This window comes from Perca fluviatilis, chromosome 13 (genome assembly GCF_010015445.1).
Source record: "Perca fluviatilis chromosome 13, GENO_Pfluv_1.0, whole genome shotgun sequence".
NCBI classification, from domain to species: domain Eukaryota; kingdom Metazoa; phylum Chordata; class Actinopteri; order Perciformes; family Percidae; genus Perca; species Perca fluviatilis.
Window position 1 is genome coordinate 19,385,568 of NC_053124.1, and position 22,855 is coordinate 19,408,422.

General features: G+C 39.3%; 1 protein-coding gene across 7 annotated transcripts in view; it reads left to right on the plus strand.

Moving 5' to 3' along the window:
- The window catches only part of LOC120571458 (ras/Rap GTPase-activating protein SynGAP-like), a 52,209-nt gene that overhangs the window by 14,569 nt on the left and 14,785 nt on the right, over window positions 1-22,855 (plus strand). For 5 of the 7 annotated variants that reach the window (XM_039820401.1, XM_039820402.1, XM_039820399.1 and 2 more), the window contains 12 exons: window positions 818-906; window positions 1,137-1,267; window positions 9,846-9,999; window positions 10,732-10,830; window positions 10,939-11,178; window positions 11,272-11,607; window positions 11,751-11,895; window positions 14,871-15,015; window positions 15,541-15,777; window positions 18,766-18,967; window positions 19,693-19,883; window positions 22,413-22,617. In XM_039820401.1, coding sequence (XP_039676335.1) covers window positions 818-906; window positions 1,137-1,267; window positions 9,846-9,999; window positions 10,732-10,830; window positions 10,939-11,178; window positions 11,272-11,607; window positions 11,751-11,895; window positions 14,871-15,015; window positions 15,541-15,777; window positions 18,766-18,967; window positions 19,693-19,883; window positions 22,413-22,617 — 2,174 coding nt within the window. The remainder of the gene's footprint in view (window positions 1-817; window positions 907-1,136; window positions 1,268-9,845; window positions 10,000-10,731; window positions 10,831-10,938; window positions 11,179-11,271; window positions 11,608-11,750; window positions 11,896-14,870; window positions 15,016-15,540; window positions 15,778-18,765; window positions 18,968-19,692; window positions 19,884-22,412; window positions 22,618-22,855) is intronic. The other 2 variants (XM_039820398.1, XM_039820400.1) reach the window with 1 other exon arrangement.

Below are 22,855 nucleotides of genomic sequence, written 5' to 3' on the forward strand. Positions count from 1 at the left end.
AATGTAATTAAATGTCCCTCTTAACTGATTGACATATTGTACATTTTAGTGATAATGTGACAATAACGTCAAGAAATATTACTTGGATAATTTACAAGAAAAAGAATATAACAATTCAGGTTATTACAACTCAACATTCTAACAACGTTATCAGTTAAGCTGCAATATTGTACTAATGTGTTTCATTCCTATTGTGACTCATTTCAAGGGACATTTTGTGTCATTTTGTTATTGCATCATAACATTTCTGTAAAATTGTTCATGGGCTCATGTTTTAAAAAGCTCACAAGAGCACTTTGTAAGCCAACACACACTGGTAATTGTCATTCAAAGTGGAGGAAAAAAAAAAGTATGAGCTCAAAAAGTATTTTTTTCTTATTCCATACCATTTTCCTACTATTGTCTTCCAAAGTAGACATTAAATTGTCATAATTGTTACACATTGTGTAATTGCTTCCTAATTTAGATGACACAAACACAGATACACTCTGTCTTAGCAATCTTGCAAAACTTGATGGAAATTTACTCAGCAACAGCCCTACGGCAACATGCTAATTTTAAATGGCCATAACTCAGCAGCCATTAGTCTGACTCACAGACAGTTTTCACAGTTCATCATGAACATCCTAATATTCCCAGCATTTTGGTATACTCCAAAAATAATACACCTTAAGAAAATCGTTAGAATAATATATTTACTTGAACTTGTGCTTTGAGGTTGAACAGCTGCATTTGTTAATATTGGACACATGCATTTGTTGACAATGATTTCATGTCTCTAATGTCTATGTTCTATTTTTTCTTTCTCTTCTCATAGACCAATCTCGCAGGGCAAGTTTTGCCTCTGTAAGACAGTCAAGCATGGAGACCCCTCCCAATGCCACCCCACAGCCCTTTAGACAGCCGGTGAGTTTTATTATTGGAAGATTGTCTTTTGTTATCTATAGAATATTAGATATCTTGTAAAGTCCCTAACATCTCTTTGTTATTATGAGTAGATCAACACTTGCATTGTTTTTGTCTGTCTTGCATTGTTAAAGTTAAGTCACATTTAAAATTGTACCAATACTGACTTTATTACTTATGTATATAGTGTTTTTACTATTTACTTATTATTTTCTGTTTTCCCTTTGCTGAAACTTAAGAGTTTTCTCAATCGAAGGCTAAAGGGCTCCATCAAGAGGGCCAAAAGTCAGCCCAAACTTGACCGGACCAGCAGCTTCAGACAAATGATTTTGCCCCGGTTTCGAAGTGCTGACCAAGAGAGGTAAGTAACCTTTACTGTATAAAGCGTTCATATTATTCAAGTTAATACCAACCGTTTTCTTATTTAGTACCACGTAGGGGTTGTCGTTTGTGTCAGCATGTTTTCAGGCAAAAGCCGGGAAAACACAGTGGACAGGTTGCCAGTTTATCGCAGGTCTGACATATATATTCTACCCAAACTGTCTTGTCATGAGCAATAGGTTGAAATGCATGGATTTATAATGTGGTAATAATCTATAACCAGTAGACATAAGACATGACTGTATGTTAAAGTTTTTGTTGTGTCAAGATCATGCAATACGTATTTGAATCAAGAAAAAATAAAACCTAAAAATAATTGCAGCATGGATTCTGTGTTCCTCGGGATCATGTTCTTGGACTGTGGGAGGAAGCTGGAGCACCCAGCGGAAACCCACACAAAGCCAGGGAGAATACATTAACTGCACGCATAAAGAACCGGCGACCATTTTGGCATTTTTGCCTTTATTTGATAGTTGACACTGCAGAGCCTTACACGAAATGTGGGGAGAAAGAGAGGGGTATGACGTGCAACAAATGTTCCCAGATGGAATCAAGTCAAGGAACATTGTGGCTGGTGTGCGTCTTAACCACCAGGGTGTCCCTGTTTACTGTGAGGTGATGGTGTAAAGCCACTGAGCCACATTTCTGCCCCACAACTAACACAAAGATAATATACATGGTACATGTAACTTAAAAAAGACAATTTATGCACTTAGATCTGGGGCAGCTTTAAGCTTTGGATGCTACTCACCCATCAACAATCAGATCTGTTCTTGCTTGGATGGTTGACATGCCGCTCTGTACTGGGTGTACTTTAGCTGTGAATACCTTACGCTAGAATTGCTTTTGCATCGAAAGCTCTAACTTTTGCTGCTGAAGGCTACATTTCTTTTTAAGCTGCAGCTAGAACATTGCTAACCTCAATACCTAGCTTCAAGGTTGCCCCTCATTGCAGAACAAGCTGATTGTTAACTGTAATGATGTGTAAAGCAGAATGTGGCAGTTACTCAGGGTACTGATACTATTTGTGAAAATTGTTATGTTTGCATCATGTTTTACCTCAAATTAGTCTAAGTAACTTTTGAAAGAAGAAATATTACATTCTTCCTTTTCTAAATAAAAAGCTGAATTCATAAGCAATAAAAACACAACCTTGCTCATCTCAATACACTCTGTGTTTTGCTGTTAAAGCCTTGCCTGGTCTGGTATGACCAGTAGCTTATGGTGGCCAATTTTAGTAAACGCTAACAAACATTAGCTAGACATTGCTATATAACTGACATCACTGAGTTTATTTTCTACTTATGATCCGATTAAATTCGCTCTGTCAGTCAAATCTTTTTCCAGCTGAAATCCAAACATTCACCTATGTTGTTATTATATCAATTTGCTAGCTACCTACTAGCTAATACTCAAGCACGGATTGATCATGGATATATATATATATATATATATATATATATATATATATATATATATATATATATATATATATAACTGGTTTGCAGTTCAAGGTGTATTGTCAACAGTTTTACAGACATCTTTTTTACAATGGTGGTCTATGGGGAAAATCCTTTTTTGGCGCAGGGGGATTTTTTGTTGTCGCAATCATGCGAGTAGCCACTGGAAAAAATTGTCTGCAAGGCTGAAAGCACTTCCTGGGGGCCTGGAATTTGATATGATTGGTGGGGTTACCTAGCACCACAAATCACGTTTGATTGAATACTATGGAGTTATATTCCTATCTTTAATCAAGAGCGCATTCTTTCAATTTGAGAGCATTTCTCACTGATATTACGTTCAGATTTTGTAATAATTTCCCTCAAAACCTTGCTCTCACACTCAAATAGTCACTGCTCGCGCTTGGATTTGCTCTGCTTGTGCTCAAAGTTTGTGCTCGCGCTTGGATTTGCTCTGCTTGCACTCAAACTTTCTGCTTGGACTCAGATATGTTGTTGTTTGGACAGATTTCCTGCTCTCAGCTTTGAACCTTCTCCTCGCACTCAGGCTGATTCTGCTCACTTGCAAAGTTTCTGCTCTCGGATTTCTCCTGCGCGCTTGGATTTTTTGTGTGTTATAACCCTATCAAAAGTCAACAACCAATAGAATGCCAGCTGTAGTGTTGACCAATGAAATGATCCCAACCCCGTTGAGGGTGCGTTCACTTTACTTTAGAACGTCTGTTGAGGGCGGCTGCACTGTAACCTGACTGTAACCAAGTTTATATATCCCCGCGCCGTTTATAGCTTTATTATAAGTATATGTCAACAATGTGCACAGAATGGTCGACGCACTTTCACCTGCACCCGTCAGGAAACGGGAGAAAGCTTTGAAGTGGGACGTATGAAGTTATGTCCACAACTACGAGGGTGAGTAACATAACTTAAGCACCTAGCTAGCTAGCATATGGCCTAGCTTGATGTCCAGAAACAAATAGAGGTGGTTTAATGTAGCTACCTAAACAATGATCAATGATTACCAAATTTCTCTCTCATATTGCTCCTCATAACCACTGAAAACTGTCAAAAAAATCTAACCCAAAGTCCAATTATTATGGACGTTATGTGACTGATAACTGATTGATATCTGATTGATCACTGTTTAGGTACATTAAGTTACCACGTTAAGCTTTTTCACGTTAAGCGTTAGAATGTCCCGGCTGCTGTTGAGGGAAACTGTAGTCTATAACTTCCTGAGCGACTGATCGTCCATTTTTGCCCCCTTTACATAATAAATATGGCTATGAAATGGAACATGAAATACATAAACGAGGCAATACATATATAGGCATTAGTCATTATAGTTCAATAGCCTAAATACATATGTTTTACTTATATTTATTTCCGGGGACTTTTATTTATTCCGTCTATTTATATGCACGTTATATTCAAAGGAAGTTTAGTTATCTCACAGGCTCAGACTAAAAGCAGCAGCAAGCCTGCCTGACATCAGTGCATAGCATATCACTGCAAAGTAAATAAAATATGAATAAATCACGAGCGGTAGATTCCCAGGTCAGCTAGGGAGCGGGCACGCGCTCTGCGAGCGGACCAGAGTCAGTCAGCACCGGGGAGCGAACCGCGGGGACCAAGCTCACAGGGCTGGTAGCTAGCTGCTAACTAGCTGCAGCAGCTAATATTAGAATATTAGACCCAGCACCGGAGGTCTGATCCCCATGATTTAAAACGAAAATCAAATAACCATTTGTTTTTTAATACCTGTTTATGAAATGAAAATCAAATGAACGAAAAAGTACACGGACCCAGTCTGTTAAGTACAATTTCACGACTAATAAAACAGATCTAGAGATGATATGCTTTATTTGCAACTTAAATGTAATTTTTTTAATTAATACAAAGCAAACTGAGCAGAAAGAACAAGTATTTTGTTGGTTTGTTTCTCTTCTTCCAGGTGTGACTTAAGTACCCGTTGAGCTGCATCACAGCTGCACTATGTGCATGGACCTGTGCCAGTCAGCACATCACTCACCTGTGTGCAGAGGACAGGCAGCAGTAGCACAAACCAAGAAGGTTGGCAAGTCTGATAATAATGCAATTGTAAAAATAATAATAATATAATAGTAAAATCATGTTACATACACTTATGTTTCTTGCTTAAATTCACAGGGTGCACAACCAGGCCTGGCAGAGAAAATTACTGATGTCCACAAAACCAAATCAGAGAAGGTAAGGTAAGATAGTAATGATGTTAAAGCAAGCTATGTACACCTAATATATTACGTGTTGATGTCTATGAATCTGTCTTTAATAGGAGCATACTATACAAAGACAACAGTGGAGAGTTCCTGGATCGGTCTGTCCTCAAAGTGCCAGAGATCTACAAGGACTTCACCCTTTTCTGCACCATCAGCGTATAATCAAAGTGATAAAAGAGAGAACAAATTATTGTTTTCTCTGTTGACATGAATAGGTGCCTGTAATGTCTGTCCATATATTCAATCAATTCAATAAATGTTGATAAGTATCACTGCTATTTCTTAAATCATTGTAGTTTTTCAGAGCAATAAGATACAGATTATTAAAACCATGTTCACATTTGCAACAAATTAAAAACCCTGATCAAGGCAAATTGTTTTTCATGTTCCATAACATTTATAAAAAAAAAAACAGTACAATTAAATTTACCAGAGCTGACACTTGGTAAATAGCTTTAATTTACCTTGTCAAAACAATGAGTAATTCATAACAAATTGCACAATATTTGACACAAAACCTTAAAAGTGTATGGTTCATACTACGGTGAAGCAGTACAATGTGCCTATAGGATTTACTGTAGCAGGAACATTGATATTGGCAAACAGATGACCCAGGTTCAGGTGAGTTTGTGAGCAGGGTTATGAATAAAGATAAGATAGGCCTAGTGTTCACAAGAGGGATGATTCAGGTATGGCAACACAAATTAAGAATAATTCAATTAAATAGGAGGTATGTACAACTAGTAGAAGATAAATTAACTATACAAGAGCAATTATGGTAAAGTTTTGAGGTGGCAAGCTAAAGTATAGTCAATAGCATGGAGTCAAGTCAACAGTGTACACCAGAATAATATATACTGTGATTAAGTAATGATACTTACTGTTGTCTGTACTAATATAACACAAAAAAATAATATAGTGTTTGATGCAGTATGGAGAACAACCAAGTCCCATATGAACCCAAGAGACTTTAAGTGCAGCTGTTGATGATGTTCACTACAAACAAAACTTGCAGATGGTTGTAGTCTGTAGCCAGTCATACAGTAGGTAGATCTGGAGCAGATGGTTGTAGTCTGTAGCAAGCCGTACAGCAGGTAGATCAGGAGCAGATGGTTGTAGTCTGTAGCCAGCCATACAGCAGGTAGATCTGCAGCAGATGGTTGTAGTCTGTAGCAAGCCGTACAGTAGGTGGATCTGGAGCAGATGGTTGTAGTCTGTAGCCAGCCGTACAGTAGGTAGATCTGGAGTAGCAGGGTGAATTCTAGCTATCATGGGTTGGTGATATGACACACAGATCAACAGGGGTCAAACCCCTCAGCCCCACCTGGATGAAAAGAAAGTAAAACAAAATACTTGTTTTTTCAGTTCAGTTTGCTTTGTATCAATTAAACAAATAACTGCTATTTAAGGAGCAAATAAGAAACCATATCATTTCTAGATCTGTTTTTATTATAGTGATAAAATTGAACTTAACATTACGTTTTATACAGATTGCTATGAATCTATTTTCAAACTAATGTTATATGAAGGAATGAAGACTAAATTCTGATGAACAACAAACAACAGTGATGCAAAAACTGACACAAACAATCCAGTTTCTTGTGTTCTTTCAGTTATATTACAGTTTATGTTTTACTACTGGCTCTAACATGAAATTAGCCAAATCCCAGGAACAATGGTTAACCAAACGAGGAAAAAATACAAAGTAGGGTCATCACATATACACACACTGTCCGTCATATGTCGTTCAATCTAGCTAGCTATACAATAAAGAACATATATTTGTTTCTGGACATCAAGCTAGGCTATATGCTAGCGCCATATGCTAGCTAGCTAGCTAGGTGCTTAAGTTATGTTACTCACCCTCGTAGTTGTGGACATAACTTCATACGTCCCACTTCAAAGCTTTCTCCCGTTTCCTGGCCGGGTGCAGGTGAAAGTGCGTCGACCATTCTGTGCACATTGTTGACATATACTTATAATAAAGCTATAAACGGCGCGGGGATATATAAACTTGGTTACAGTCAGGTTACAGTGCAGCCGCCCTCAACAGACGTTCTAAAGTAAAGTGAACGCACCCTCAACGGGGTTGGGATCATTTCATTGGTCAACACTACAGCTGGCATTCTATTGGTTGTTGACTTTTGATAGGGTTATAACACACAAAAAAATCCAAGCGCGCAGGAGAAATCCGAGAGCAGAAACTTTGCAAGTGAGCAGAATCAGCCTGAGTGCGAGGAGAAGGTTCAAAGCTGAGAGCAGGAAATCTGTCCAAACAACAACATATCTGAGTCCAAGCAGAAAGTTTGAGTGCAAGCAGAGCAAATCCAAGCGCGAGCACAAACTTTGAGCACAAGCAGAGAAAATCCAAGCGCGAGCACAAACTTTGAGCACAAGCAGAGCAAATCCAAGCGCGAGCAGTGACTATTTGAGTGTGAGAGCAAGGTTTTGAGGGAAATTATTACAAAATCTGAACGTAATATCAGTGAGAAATGCTCTCAAATTGAAAGAATGCGCTCTTGATTAAAGATAGGAATATAACTCCATAGAATACATTTATGTAACTGCACATCAAAAATATATTATTTTAGTTTTTACAGGAAAAGAAATTAGAGGATTTTTTGATGATGATTATGATTTTGATACAAATTTAACATGTAAGCATAATGTGAATAAATCTCACACTCTTCACCTGAACTGTGGCTTTTCATCAACCACTCAAAAGCGAAGCCCTGCAGAATGAAAGACATTGCATTTAGTGACACATTGACAGATGGTTGGAGCTTTTCCGAAGCTTTCAGGCACCCTGGGGGGTTGGATGGTTAATTACATCGGTCATCATAAAGCCTATCAGCCTATTGGTGTATACGTATATGGTGACCCTGTTTTAAAAATTTTGAACTGACAAAAGTCCGACTGGGGTTGAAACCTCGTCTTTTTAAAATCATTTGTGGTGTGTGCAGGTGGTACACTTTTCATCAGTGACCAAAAGGGAAAACTACATAAAACTGTCATGACTGTCATCTTGGTAAAATATCTTAATTTCAACGGTCTGTCTGTTGGACATTCAAGTAAAATGTATGCCTACATTTATCACGTGATTTTTGTTTTCCGATCATCAGGATGCAAAAACTTGCACATCACTACATGCTCTCAAGACTTTTTTTCTTGTTTTGTATACTGACTTAAGGTCACACCCCTGGGGATTTCAGATTTGCATTGTGACCAAAATTTTATGCAGTTCTCACACAATCCAGTCACGATGCACATATGGGAGATGTAAAGATGCAGAAAGGAAAAAAACGTAACGCTGACAGTACACTGTCCTCCCGCCACAGGAGATGCATAATATACATTTTCAGGGCAGTTGTGGATGTCCGATGCTCAGAGATGTGGAATGTTTCGTTAAGCACAGGATGTAAAAACCCTTTCTAGTAAAATGCAGGGTGAGTGCAAACATAAAAGCCTAGATTAAATGTTAAAACAAATTATATTAGAAATGTATTGTGTGGAGGCAGCACTAAAGGTGGTGGAGGTAGCTTAATGGTGTTTGGGTTAAAGTAACTTACTGTCTCAGCGTGCTTTCCCCTCTAACCACAGCCTTCACCAGCTCCCACCGCTGCCTCAGACAGCTGCCTTCACAGCCTGCTTTGAGTTCTGCCCACACACGCTTAATTCATTCAGTAGTGTTAAGTTGACTTTGCTGTAAATCCTCTGCGTCCAACTTCACACTCTAGCTTTCCAACGCAGCTGCTCTACCTCTGCTGCCAAGTCAGTGTACCAAAGCCTTTATCATGTTCTGCATTCTGCGATGGCACTGTTTCTCAAACTAGACGATTCATTGCAACTCTGACCAACATTAAATCTGGCCTTAAATTTCTGCTCCTCATTTGCTGCTTAATTATCAGGTGTTTCCTTCAAAGCCGTTCAAAGCTTTTTCTATCCTATATATTTTTCTCTTGTGTTCAAAGCCAATGTTAATAATGCAGCATGCTAGCTCCAGTTTCTCAGTCCAGATGATCGCAACATTTATAGCTCATTCCTCTTCAAAGATAGTTTCAGAAAAATGTTAAAGAAATAATTCCGCATTTTGGGAAATCATATTTTTATACCTTTTGGACAGAACCAGGCTAGCTCCCCTTGCTTCAAGCCTTTATGCTAAGCTAAGCTAATCATCTGCTGACTCCAGCTTCACATCTAACACAGCAGAGAGGGTATCGATCTTCTCATTTAACTCTAAAAGCAAAGTGTTTTTTTCACTACATTTTTGTTTTTCAATTGGCCCACTGACCTTGATTCACCTGAGAGGGAGCTTATGCTCAACTTTTTGCTTCCTTTTCCACCGCCACTTTTCTTTTTCCTGTAACCCAATGATCAGGTCTAATCCACTGTGCCTTTTACTGCACTACAGTATTTCTGCAGACTAGCCCCCCATTTGCAAAGTAGGCAATACCAACATTACATTTGCATTTGTTTTAAATTCTTTTAAAATTCTAATTCCTTCAGTTGTATGAAATTAGAAGAATTACATTACATTTTTCAGACAACACCACGAACTGAGACACTGCTGGCCAATTTCTCTAACATGCAGTATGACTCACATGAGTCGAGTCAACAGAACAAACTGAAAACACCAGAACTGAAAATCTGGTATTCTTAGCTTTTCCATAAACTCATTATAAAAGGATCAGATCTCAAAAATCATTTGCAGAAGTGAGGATTTCTGAGCTGCAGTGACTCATGTTTTGGTATATAAAAATATTTCTGGATTTTATATAGACCATATATATAATAAAATATGCTTATAATATGATCATATCTGAATTCTGAATTCTCTCACCAGGACACGCTTGATGCAGAGCTTCAAAGAATCCCACTCCCATGAATCCCTACTTTCTCCTAGCAGCGCTGCAGAGGCTTTGGACCTAGTTTTGGATGAAGATGCCATAATCAAACCTGTCCACTCTAGCATTTTAGGACAAGAGTACTGCTTTGAGGTGTGTTGTATAACTGTTTCATTCTCCCTGGCTTTACCTGCCTTCTAATGGACATATTTTTTAATACTAATTGTACTTTTTTTTTAGCCAACCAACCAATTTAATTCAATTCTTTAAAATGTTTTTAGTATGTAAAAATATCAAATTCTCAGAATTTGCTGTTTCACCCTTTTTATATAAATGCAAATTTATTATTTTGAGTTATAAACAAAACAAGCAATTTGAAGATGCTACCTAATCTATAGCACATTTTATAGACTAACAGATTAAAGGTGCAGTAGGTAAGACTTATTAAACTAACTTTCTGTCATATTTGCTGAAACTGACCCCTATGTTCAAGTAGAACTACATGAAGCAGGCAATAAAAAATAAAAAAATGATCAGGCTCCTCTGGCACCACCTACAGCCTGTAGTGTGATTTGCAACAATCCACAGCTCCCTGTTCAGATGTACCAATCATGGCCAGGGGGGGTGCCTAACTGCGTGTCAATTACTGCTCATGCACATGCATTCATTCTCCCTTCTGGGGGGAGGGGCTTAGGAGACTGTTTTGGGCTTTAGCAGAAAGGGGAGAGGGACTGAGAGGTTGTTGATCTTCACATTTTTCGGCTAAGTCCTGGCTCTTCGCTATCCTACCTACGGCACCTTTAATTGGGAAAAAATTTTGAAAATAATTGTTAGTTACAGGAATATTTTACAATAATAAAATATATCAAAACTTTTTGTCTGCAGGTGACCACCAATTCAGGGACAAAATGTTTTGCCTGCCGTTCAGCTTCTGAGAGAGACAAGTGGATTGAAAATCTGCAACGCGCTGTCAAACCTAACAAAGTAGATACAATAGATTATTTCATCACAAGATCTAGGTAGTAATATTAAGGACTGATGTAAATAAGGACTGTTATAATGCAGTAACAGAACTCCTCGTTTTACTTCCAGGACAACAGCAGACGAGTGGACAATGTGCTCAAGTTGTGGATCATTGAAGCTCGAGACCTTCCGGCTAAGAAACGCTATTATTGTGAGCTGTGTCTGGATGACATGCTGTACGCTCGCACCACAAGCAAACCCCGGACTGACACAGTCTTCTGGGGCGAGCATTTTGAATTTAACAATTTGCCTACCATTCGTAGCCTTCGTTTGCACCTCTACAAGGAAACTGATAAAAAAAGACGCAAGGTAATGTCTTGTTTATTGATATAAAAAAAACCTTTGTCAAAAAATGTTTTATTGTGCAAATATTTAAAATAAATGTTTTGCTTGGTAATCTAGGAGAAAAGCACATATCTTGGCCTTGTCAGCATCCCCATCTCCAGCATCACTGGGCGGCAGTTTGTCGAGCAGTGGTACCCGGTGGTACAGTCCAGTGTCTTGGCCAAAAGCGGTGGTGTTGGAAGTACCAAAGCAATCAATGCCTCCCTACGTGTCAAGTCTCGCTACCAGACAATGAACATCCTTCCAATGGAGCTGTACAAGGAGTTCGCTGAGTACATTACCAACAACTACCGAACACTGTGTGCAGTTCTGGAGCCTCTGTTGAGTGTGAAAAGCAAAGAGGAGGTGGCGTTTGCTCTGGTGCACATCCTGCAAAGCACAGGAAAGACAAAGGTAAACAAGGGTTGAAATGTAACCTGCTGATGTTGTTTTCCCATAAATCATTGCTTTTATCTGTATGAATTGTAGGTTTGTTTCATTGCAATAAGCAATAATTAAAATCAAAGTAAGATTTACCCTTTTTAATCCCTGTTTAGGAGTTCCTGTCTGACATGGCGATGTGTGAGGTGGATCGGTTCATGGACCGTGAGCACTTGATCTTTCGTGAGAACACGCTAGCTACAAAAGCTGTGGAAGAGTACCTCAAACTGATAGGTCACCGATACCTCAAGGATGCTATAGGTGAGGCTGCTGTAGATAAACCCAACTGCACATCACTGTGTATGTAATCAGATGAAAGGAGTATTTGAAGCTGTGTCAGACTAAATTTCAGCATAAACATATGTCATTTAGCAATACATTACTGTAACATTGTAGATAGATAGATAGATAGATAGATAGATTTTTATTGATCCCAAAAAATGGGAAATAACGGTGTTGCAGCAGCAAAATATCAGACACACAGCTCACATACAGAGTATACATTAAATAATAGGAAACAATATACATTAAATAATTGAATACTACACGAGCAATATTTAAAATATATACAATTTGTAAATAAAATGTACAACTGTTTCCCTAGTAATGATGGGATGTAGATAAACCTATTGTGCAAGGTTGTGCAAGGTGCATTCAGTGCAGTTGTGATGTATATGAGTCTTATCTCACACTCAGTGATGAAGTGTTAAAACGTTTAATTGCCTGTGGTAGGAATGATTTCCTGTAGCGGTCCGTGCGACATCGAAGCTGTAGGAGCCTCTTAGAGAAGGTGCTCCTCTGTTAGACCAGTGTGGGGTGGAGAGGGTGGTCAGGGTTATCCATGGTAAATAACAGTTTGTTCAGTGACCTCCTCTCAACCACAGCTTCAAATGTGTCCTGTTTGCAGCCAATCACAGAGCCAGCCTTCCTGATCAGATTGTTCAGTCTGTTTGTATCGCTGGCTCTGATGCTGCTGCCTCAGCAGATGGCGGAGGAGGACAGAGCACTGGCCACAACAGACTGGTAGAACATCTCCAACATTCTGCTGCACACGCTGAAGGATCTCAGCTTCCTCAGGAAATAGAGACTGCTCATCCCCAGCAGTGCTGTTGACTTTCCAGTTCAGCCTGTTGTTGATGTTGACACCCAGGTATCTGTACTCCTCAACCATGTCCACATCTCCACCAGAATGCAAAGGGGCTGCGGAGCCGTTCCCTTCCTCCTGAAGTCAATAACCATCTCTCTGGTCTTATCCACGTTCAACAGCAGGTGATTCTTACCAGACCACTCCACAAAGTTGTCCACCAGCGCTCTGTACTCTCCCTCCTGTCCATCCCTTATACACCCAACAACTGCAGAGTCATCAGAGAACTTCTGTAGGTGACATGACTGAGTTGTACTGGAAGTCCGTGGTGTATAATGTGAACAGAAAGGGAGACAGCACAGTCCCCTGTGGAGCCCCTGTACCACTCACCACCACATCAGACAGAACACGGTCCAGACGGACAAACTGTCAAAACTGGATCCCAGTCTGTAGACTCAAAACAGTCCTGCAGAGCCTCCTCAGCCTCCTGAGTCCACCTCCTTACAGTCCTTGCTTGGACAGGCTGCCGCTGTACAAGAGGAACATACTCAGGAGACAGCAAGACAAGGTTGTGATCTGATTTGCCAAGGGGGGGAAGTGGCATTGTACGCATCCTTGGCATTTGCATACAGGAGGTCCAGAGTTTTATTGTCTCTTGTGGGGCAGTTAACATATTGTTGAAAGTCCGGGAGGGATTTATCCAGTGAAACATGATTAAAATCCCCAGTAATAACCATGAAGGCATTGGGCTGTTGCGTCTGAAGTTGTGACACAGTAGTGTGGATGACGTCAGCAGCTGCCTCCGCATCAGCAGATGGTGGGATGTAAACAACGAGCACTATGGCGGACGTAAATTCCCTTGGAAGATAATACGGGCGAAACCCCACAGCCAGCAGTTAAATGTCTGGGCTACAGAAACGTTCCTTCACATTCACATGTCCGGGATTGCACCACTTTTCACTCACATACAGTGCAACCCCCCCTCTTTTCTTCTTACCGCTTTCCATAACTTCCCTGTCCACCCGAACCGTCAGAAAGCCGGGTACCGCCACGCCATGGTCCGGGATGTGCGAATGCAGCCATGTCTCGGTAAGACACAGTATGCTGCACTAGCAGAACTCCCTCTGTGTTTTAATTGGCGCCGCCAGTTTGTCCATCTTATTTCCCAGAGACCGTACATTCCCCATAATGATCGCTGGGACGGCAGGCTTATGTTTCCTTTTTTTTGCTTTGCGTTTTAATCCAACTCTGCAACCACAGTGTCTCCTCTGTAGTTCCTTCGGTATTTCAGGCTTGTCCCCCGGCAGAAGAACAGGTCGACACAGCGCTATCAGCTGATCGCGTGTGTAAACAATTGTCCCGCTGCCTTGAGCGTAACACGCAGTTACAAAAGACGTCCAAAGTAAGAACAGAACCAAGAGAAAAATTCCAAAGTTGGCAGAAGCCATCTCTACACAGATGTTCTTAGTGACTATAAAAAAGAACTGAACTTAAAGACCAAAAAACTAACTTAAAACACACAAAATACACACCCACATCAGGAACTACTGCAACAGGCTACCGCACGACACAGCGCCATCTTGCTCTTCTGAGATTGTTTGATATTCTTATGTGACATTTTTCCAAATAACTCATTTATTGTGGTAGCATCATTATATTATGAAGACCTTTCTAAATCAACAAATAGGAATTGTGCTTTGGTAACATTTCTGTCACCTCATAAAATGCTAATGTATTCTTTTATTCTCTCATACATTTAAAGAAAAATGGAAAGATTAGTTGGATTAACTAAGGTTTTTATCTTGATGCACGCAATTCAGCATACTGTAATTAATACAAAGGCATATAAGTAATCTTTCACATTTTTCTTATTTATTACGAATCCTGTATATTTTTTACATTTTTAATATTGACTTCCTCTAAACGGCCATTGTTTGGGTTGGTAATATATGTACATTTTAGGTCATTTTAACATTTTCATAATCATGTTACATGGTGTAATTTCCTTATTTTATGCATTGTGAGAGGTACAGCATATGCACTATCGTGCGCTATCATGTACTTCTGATCAATCTGTCAAAGCAGTTTTGGGCTAAACATTTGGATGATGCATTTTGGGAAACATAATGACTGTGTGATCTACAATTTACAGGTGACTTCATTCGAGCCTTATATGAGTCTGAGGAGAACTGTGAGGTGGATCCCATGCGTGTCCCGCCGTCAGTCCTCGCTGACCATCAAGCCAACCTACGAATGTGTTGTGAGCTGTTACTCTGCAAGATCATCAACTCTCTCTGGTTAGTTTTTCCCCATTTATACCCCTCATAAAACTGCATACATTGATCTGTTTTGGTAATCTGTATTGATTGATGCCATGTAATGTCCAGGGACAAAATAGAATAATTTTTTTTTTGGTTCCATTTTTTTCCAGGGATTATGATCTAGCTTTCTGTTTCAAAATTCAGCTTTACATTTACAATTTTTGTCTTTTCAATTTACAAAACATTTGGCCCCCATTCTTCTTCGTGGTAACAACAATATGAAAGCTTTATTTAGGCAAACTTTGATATTGAAACTGAAATAACTGAATTTGAACATTTTTATCATTTAATAATTAGATGGTTTTCCATCCAGTGATGTAATCAGTAAAATCATCAACATTATGTAATCATAAACACATTCTCCATCCTGAGCTGGTCCTGTCATTTTCCGTATATTTTAGTTCCCTGACCTTGCTGAGTTCTTGAAGGCTGTGGATAAGCTGCTGGATTTGATCTTGCCATTCTCCTTGACAATGGGGTAATAACATTTTCTTGTTTCAGCATATTTCCCCGGGAGCTGAAGGAAGTTTTTGCCTCGTGGAGAGCCAGATGTGCTGAGCGTGGAAGAGAGGATCTCGCCGACAGCCTCATCAGCTCCTCCCTATTTCTTCGCTTCATGTGCCCAGCCATCATGTCCCCCTCCCTGTTCAACCTAATGCAGGAGTACCCCGCTGAGCGCACGTCCCGCACACTCACGCTCATAGCCAAGGTGATGCAGAACCTGGCCAGCTTCAGCAAGTGAGTCCCTGTCAGCACCTGTCCTCTTACACCAATGTAAATTCAAGTCAGTTCATTTTTAGATTTGTAAGACAACGCTTGTGTAAGGTGGGATGCATGTTGCAGAGTAACATGACATCAATAGAGGCTTGCAGTTTTGACTGTGAGGGTATAAACTGTTACTCACCCACAGTTATTTCCAAGGCTTTCAGCTGCGACACATTTGCTCCTACCTTCAATTTGTACCCTTTACTGACATTTTCTTGAATATTAAAACAATTCTATTTGCTTAAATATGCACCTTCTGTATAATTGAAACAGAACGTTTGGTGGTAATTTAATGGACTGTGCATTTCAGTGACATTGGATACAAATGATCAGACATATATACTTTTGGCATCCTGAAACATTAAGTATGTAATGTACTGTAGGTCATCATTATCATAGGCATATGTTGTATTTTGATTAAATAATATTTACTCAAGGTCCCTTATAGTGTTAAAACAGTTGGTTGACAGAAAATGAATCAACAATTTTATTTATCAATTATAAAAACAAGAGAAGTTATGTATAAAAATAAAATAAAAATCTAAACTTGGTTCCAGCTTTTCCAATGATAATATTCGCTGCTTTTCTCTGTTCAGATAATATTTTTGGAATTTGACATCATCTTCTCGGGCTTCTTCTTGGGAACTTTTAACTTTTTCGGACATTTTATAGACTAAATGATTAATTGATAAAGCATCTGGAAAACTTTCAAAAAGAACAGGATTTACAATCTCCCTCTCATATACGCCCACCTGTTTTCACATGTCCAAATACTCAGGCATGTGTTCACATGCACATTAGTACCTCAGTTATGATCTGGTTTTTGGAGTTTCCTGGTTATAAGTTTGAGCCATAGACTGTATGAAATATGGACGTAGTCTCCGTGATGTCACCATAGGTTTCTGAAGAGCCAAAATGAAGCTCAAAGTGGGCGGCTCCCAATGGCAAGTATTTTTTTCCCAGGATGGTGAAGGCATATACAGTATATAGGCGTATATATTGTTTTACATAATGAATATGTGCAGGACATCAAAAGTACAGAACAATCACTGTCCACATACCTTTTTAATTTACAAAATATGAGATTAAATTTAACTCAACTCCTACAGACTCCTGGGGTCTCATTTATAAAACTGTGCATAGGATCCTTACTATAAGTGTACGTACGGCAAAAAGCCCAAAATGGCGTACGCAGAAAAAAAGTCAGATTTATAAAACCGTGTGTAACCACACCTGTAAGCAGTGTTCCCTTTATAAATCACAGATTGCCGACAAATGTGCGTACGTGGATCAGTCTCTTATGCCGCCCTGTACACGCCCATTTTTAACCATAAATAGTCAATGCAAAGCACCTCGTGAATGCTGATCAGTATGTTAATGACCCTGGCAGTTGTTCTTTCGTTACACTGAATCATCCCGAATCATGACGACTGGCGGAGAAAAAGCAAAAAACCTCTCAGATGCTCGGGAATTGCTGCCAATTGAATTAGAATTTCAGCCTGTTGTCGCACAGTGTAGGGAAGCCGGATCTATAGACTACCTTTTATTAATAAAATCTTCCAAAACGGCAGGCATTACAGCACTCGGGGACAGCTTCGATATACCACCTATAGATGTATTCAATAAGATTTAACAGAACTATATATTATATCCAAACAAGCCTTAGTGATAAAGTTGAAGATTATATATATATATATATATATATATATATATATATATATATATATATATATATATATATATATATATATATATATATATATATATATATATATATATATATATATAATATTTATTTTAAAAAACACTTAGCTGTCCCTCTGGAAACAGCCGGTTTCCTGTATTTGGACCGGGATATGGCACGGTTCCGGTGCGTTGCCCTCTCTACTGGACCCAATTCAGTACATAGATCCAAGAGCGCAGCTTTAGGGAATTTAAATCAGCATATTAGCCAGTCATCGTCCTGGTCCCTGAAGTCTTTCTCTCCTGATTCTTCCATTAGCAGAGTCCTCCTGCAGGGCCAGCAGTGCCACCATGCAGCATTACGCACGGGTTCACCGCAGTATTTATATGTTTACAACAATTTGTGATTGTTAACACCTTGCTAAAATCACAGCATCAACTAGTGGTATCCCCCACCCCGAGATACAATTTGAAGATGAAATGTAATAGGCAAACACACTTTTCTTCATGCAAGTTTTGTTATGAACAGTATTAAAGTTTGGACCGATAACGAGGACATTAAGGGTAACGATTGCGCGAGAGCTTAACGGCTGTATTTCCAGACTTTGACATTTGATGATATATGCACAGTTTTAAAGACAGATATTTAGTTATTTACACTGTGTTCTGCTGTTATCTAATGCTAAGGTATTTGATGCTATCCTGTATTCCATGCAGTCGGGCCATCCCCTCCTCCTGCGCTCCGTAGCGGACAATGTGACGGCGAGACAGCGCCGATTAAATATTAAGAACACATTTTTATTTAAGATTTGAGTTGGAGGTGTTTATGGAACAGTTCTCACTCAGTACAAGCGCAAATAACACTGCTGGATTTCATCTTCATGGATGATATGGAGTGAAAGAATGTGCGTGAGGCATCAATACTAGAAAATATTACGGTAATCTTATTCCCATTTACTCTCTGCAGTCTGACTTCAGTTCACCACCTCACCATCTGCGTCGCCAATTCCTATTTTGTCTCCAAAATGTGCGTAGGCATGGTTCAGAATTTGCGGGAGGACCACACATTCTCCCGTCATATTTGTTTTTTATAAATCACAACCTTTGCGTGGGAAGTGGCGTACGCACATTTTCAACCCCGTTTTGTGCGTATGCCACGTTTATAAATGAGACCCCTGAACTGTAAATATAAGATCCTTCCACCTCCACGGTGCACTGTACAGAATGTTTCCATCTTCTTCTCTGCCTTTATGTATCCTGTCATTATTGTCTCTGCAGATTTGGACCCAAGGAGGAATACATGTATTTCATGAACGAGTTCCTGGAGATGGAGTGGGGCTCCATGCAGCAGTTTCTCTATGAGATTTCCAACATGGACGCCGGAGGAAACGCTGGAGGATTTGAGGGCTATATTGACCTCGGTAGAGAATTGTCCATGCTCCACAGCTTGCTGTGGGAAGTCATGGGCCAGCTTAGCAAGGTAGGTGTAATAACACACTGAAAAATTAAATGTAACATTTTAATATGATTTCTTTCTCTAACTGAAGAATGTAGAGAGGAGAGTTGGAAAATGAGGTTCTACAGTTTTCTATCAAACACAGGATGAATGTTATTTGAACTCCAGTAAAACTGAGGTGGAATAAGTATTTTAATATTTATCTCTAGGGCTTACACTGTTAATATATTGAAATTGTACTGTAGTTGTAACATAATGAAAGTTATACATATTTTATGCTCGGCCCTAAACTGTCTTAACATTATGTGCTTTTGAATTGCTGTATTTTTTGTTTCATGTTTTCCCTGCTTTTTCTGAATGACATTTGACTTTTATGAATGAATAAATGAATAATACTGTATAAAGCAGAGGTGGGGCACGGACAAGTACTGGGCTATGGAACATTTTCTACTGGGCTGCATAAAACGCTGAATAATATCTCTCCCAGTACATATTCAGATACCTGCCAATACTGAGACCCAAGCTCTCTTTAATCTCAAAATTAAATATTTATAACACATATATTAGCAGGATAATGACTTTGAACTAAAGTAGGTCACCCGTGCATGAGGTAATCTGTTTCACCTCACCCTCCCCCACTTGTCTGTTAGAGCTACAACATAATAAAGTGGTCCCTGGTGGGAACTCCTGGTATAAGGCATATCAGCTTTGGATTTTCTTGATTTTCCATGAACCTTTCTATGTTGTAGGATGCTATTCTCAAACTCGGACCCCTACCACGGCTGCTGAATGACATCAGCGTCGCCCTGAGGAACCCACAGCTCCACATGCCTACAAATCACCAGCCAGACCGACCGAAGGACAGACTCTTCTCGCGACCATCTTTCAATCGTCTCATGTCCTCTGACTTCCAAAGCCTTATGATGCGTGACTTAAACAGGTATCCTCTCATGGTTTCCTTTTGTAATGTATTTTTGTTGTTATCACTTCTACATGTGAAATTGGATTTGCATGTCCTTAAAGAGGACTGCGTCAAGATGGGTTATGCTTTTACATTTGAACATTTAGCTGACATTTTTATCCAAAGCGACTTACAATTGCTATATACTGTCAGAGGTCGCATGCTACTATGGGTTACTCTATGGTTACTATGTGTCTTACTCAGGGACACATTGGTTGATGTATCGCAGCGGGAATTGAACCAAGATCTCCCACACCAAAGGAATGTGTCATGTCCACTGCACCATCACCACCCAACGAATAGATGATTGATCCGTGCTGTGACTTTATCAAAAATAATGTGAATGGTCATAATGACAAATATAGACATAAACAGGAATTATAGTTTCACATGGGCACACAATAAATGAGAATTAAGTAGCTCAAAACAAAACACTGGCATATTTCTAAGAGCCCATAGTGCTAATGCTAATGCACCTCTTCAAGCTTTTTAAGTAGTTTATCAATTGATAATTGCCAGCACCATCTGTTCCCAGACTCTCTTACCCAAACCTCTTTCCTCTGTGTTTTAATTCATGTCGGCACTCTCATATTGTCAAGAGACAGTTGCTCTCATTACAGCATAAATGTTTAAATAAGAACTCTTTAAGTAAGAGAGAAACAGTAAGTAATCTCATAGGACTCCACTGCAGCTATTTCATGTTTACTATCATACCCAGCACTAGTCTGTTGGAACAAAATCTGCAGCAGTAAACATGTAATTGAATGAGAATGACAGAGAAGGACAGTGATGAAACAGCTGAAAAGCAACACAAGAAACAACACACCTGCCACTCCTCGTAGCTCTAACCCCAGAGGTATCAGGCAACTGACAGTATGGAGGTTATGCCTTTTCCTTACTGGATTTCCAAATATTTCTTCATGCAACAATGGCATAATGAAAGTAGTGTAGTTCTTGCACACCATTAAAACGCCTAGACAGGTGCATAGGATCAAAAACTCTTTACTGTGAATACAAATTGATGGTTTCTTTGCATGTTTCATTATGAAGAATGAAACATTAGAGTAACAAACACATTAGAATAGCAAAGGAATGATGCTAACCATTGTTTTTTCAAATTATGAATTCATCTTTATAATTTAATGATACCAAACTTACCTTTTTTTATTTTGTCTGAAATTGAATTTACAATTAACAAGCTAAAGTAGGTGTGACATGGTCAGGACTCCTAGGAGTCACAAGATTAATCTACTGAGTTGTAAGACAATTGGGAAATGAGAAAATAACTAATTCTGATAAATGTATTTTCTTGTAAAATGCTGCTTGATAAGATTAATTTTATTGTCATTGCATTTACATACAATGAGATTCAGGTGCACTACCTGAGACGGTGCTCAAAAATATCCTTTAAACATACATTAAATATACCTATTCAAAACATCTCATGTTCAAACACATGCAACTCTCATACACAATGTCAACATATGCAGTTAAAAGAGTAAAAAGGTTTTGTGTATTGCACCATTTGTAATAATAAATAAAAGATAACTGCAAGAAAAGTTCCTATTGCACAGTTGGGTCTATAAGGTCTTTGATTTCAGTGCAGAGTTCAGTGTGGTGATGGCTTCAGGGTAATAACTGTTCATCAGTCTTGTGGTCCATGCTCTGATGGCCCTGAACGTATCTCTTCCCAGAGGGGAGGAGTTCAAACAGTTCATGTGCTGGGTGATGTAAGTCCTTTGTGATTCTGAATGCCTTCCGCAGGCTTCAGGAGGTACAGATGTCTTCTAAAGTAGGCAAATAAGTGTTGGTGATTTCTCTGCAGGTTTTATGACTCTTTGCAGAGCCTTTTCATTTTATGCAGAGCTGTTGCCATACCATAAAATTTTCCCATAGGTCAGGACACTCAATTGAACAACTGCAGAAAGACACCAGATTTACCTTCCTGAGTGTTCTCAGGAGGTAGAGTCGCTGTTGTGCTTTTTTAACCAGTGAGTTTGTGTTTATTGTCTATGTGACATCTTCTGAAATGTGAGTGCCAAAAAACCTAAAACTAGATGCTCTTTCCACTCCATCCCCTTAAATGTACAGTGGCTGGTGATCAACCTGTTTCTTCCTGAAGTCAATCAGTTCTTTTTTTTGTTCTTTTTTTGTGTTAAGTGCCAAGTTGTTCTCTCTGCACCAGTCTGTCAGTCTCTGTACTTCCTCCCTGTAGGCAGTCTTGACTTTTAATTAATCTAAAAAACCCACTTTGATTAAAATGCTCACAACTTGCAATGCCATGCAAGCAATGATGAGGGACTGCAAGGAGATATTGCCTCATATTAAAGGGTGAAAAAAGGGTTGGGAGCAGCTGGGCTTACACTTTTATTTCCCTCCATACGGCCCACATTGTTTAAAATTATCGGGATAATGCAAAATAGAATCAAGTATAAAATATTAATGAGACAGTGTTAATAAACCCATGAAAGCATTTTGTAACATCTGTTTTTTGTTGTGTATCTTCAGTTCAATAGACATCTCTCGCCTCCCATCGCCTACGACTGGAGTCTCGGCTGTAGAATCCCTCTCGTCGAATCTGAACATGAGGCGTCACGCAGAACGAGACCTCCGCTCGTCGAGGGAAGTGTTCTACGTGACCCGTCCACCGCTGGCTCGATCCAGTCCTGCATACTGCACGAGCAGCTCGGACATCACTGAACCCGATCCAAAGGTACGATGTCAAATTGTCTGATTCTGTTTGCTGATTTATGTCTTAATTCTGCAGCTTTTTAAAGCTACATTGTGTAAGAATTTCTCCCATCTAGAGGTGAAATTGTAAATGACAAACAAACTGAATATTACTTTCTAGCCCTTCCTCCTACGGTGGCCGAACCCGAAATTAGCTCTCCATCGTTAACACTCAGCAGTCCTAGCCACTCCAATATTAACTTTGGTCTTGTTGCTTTGCG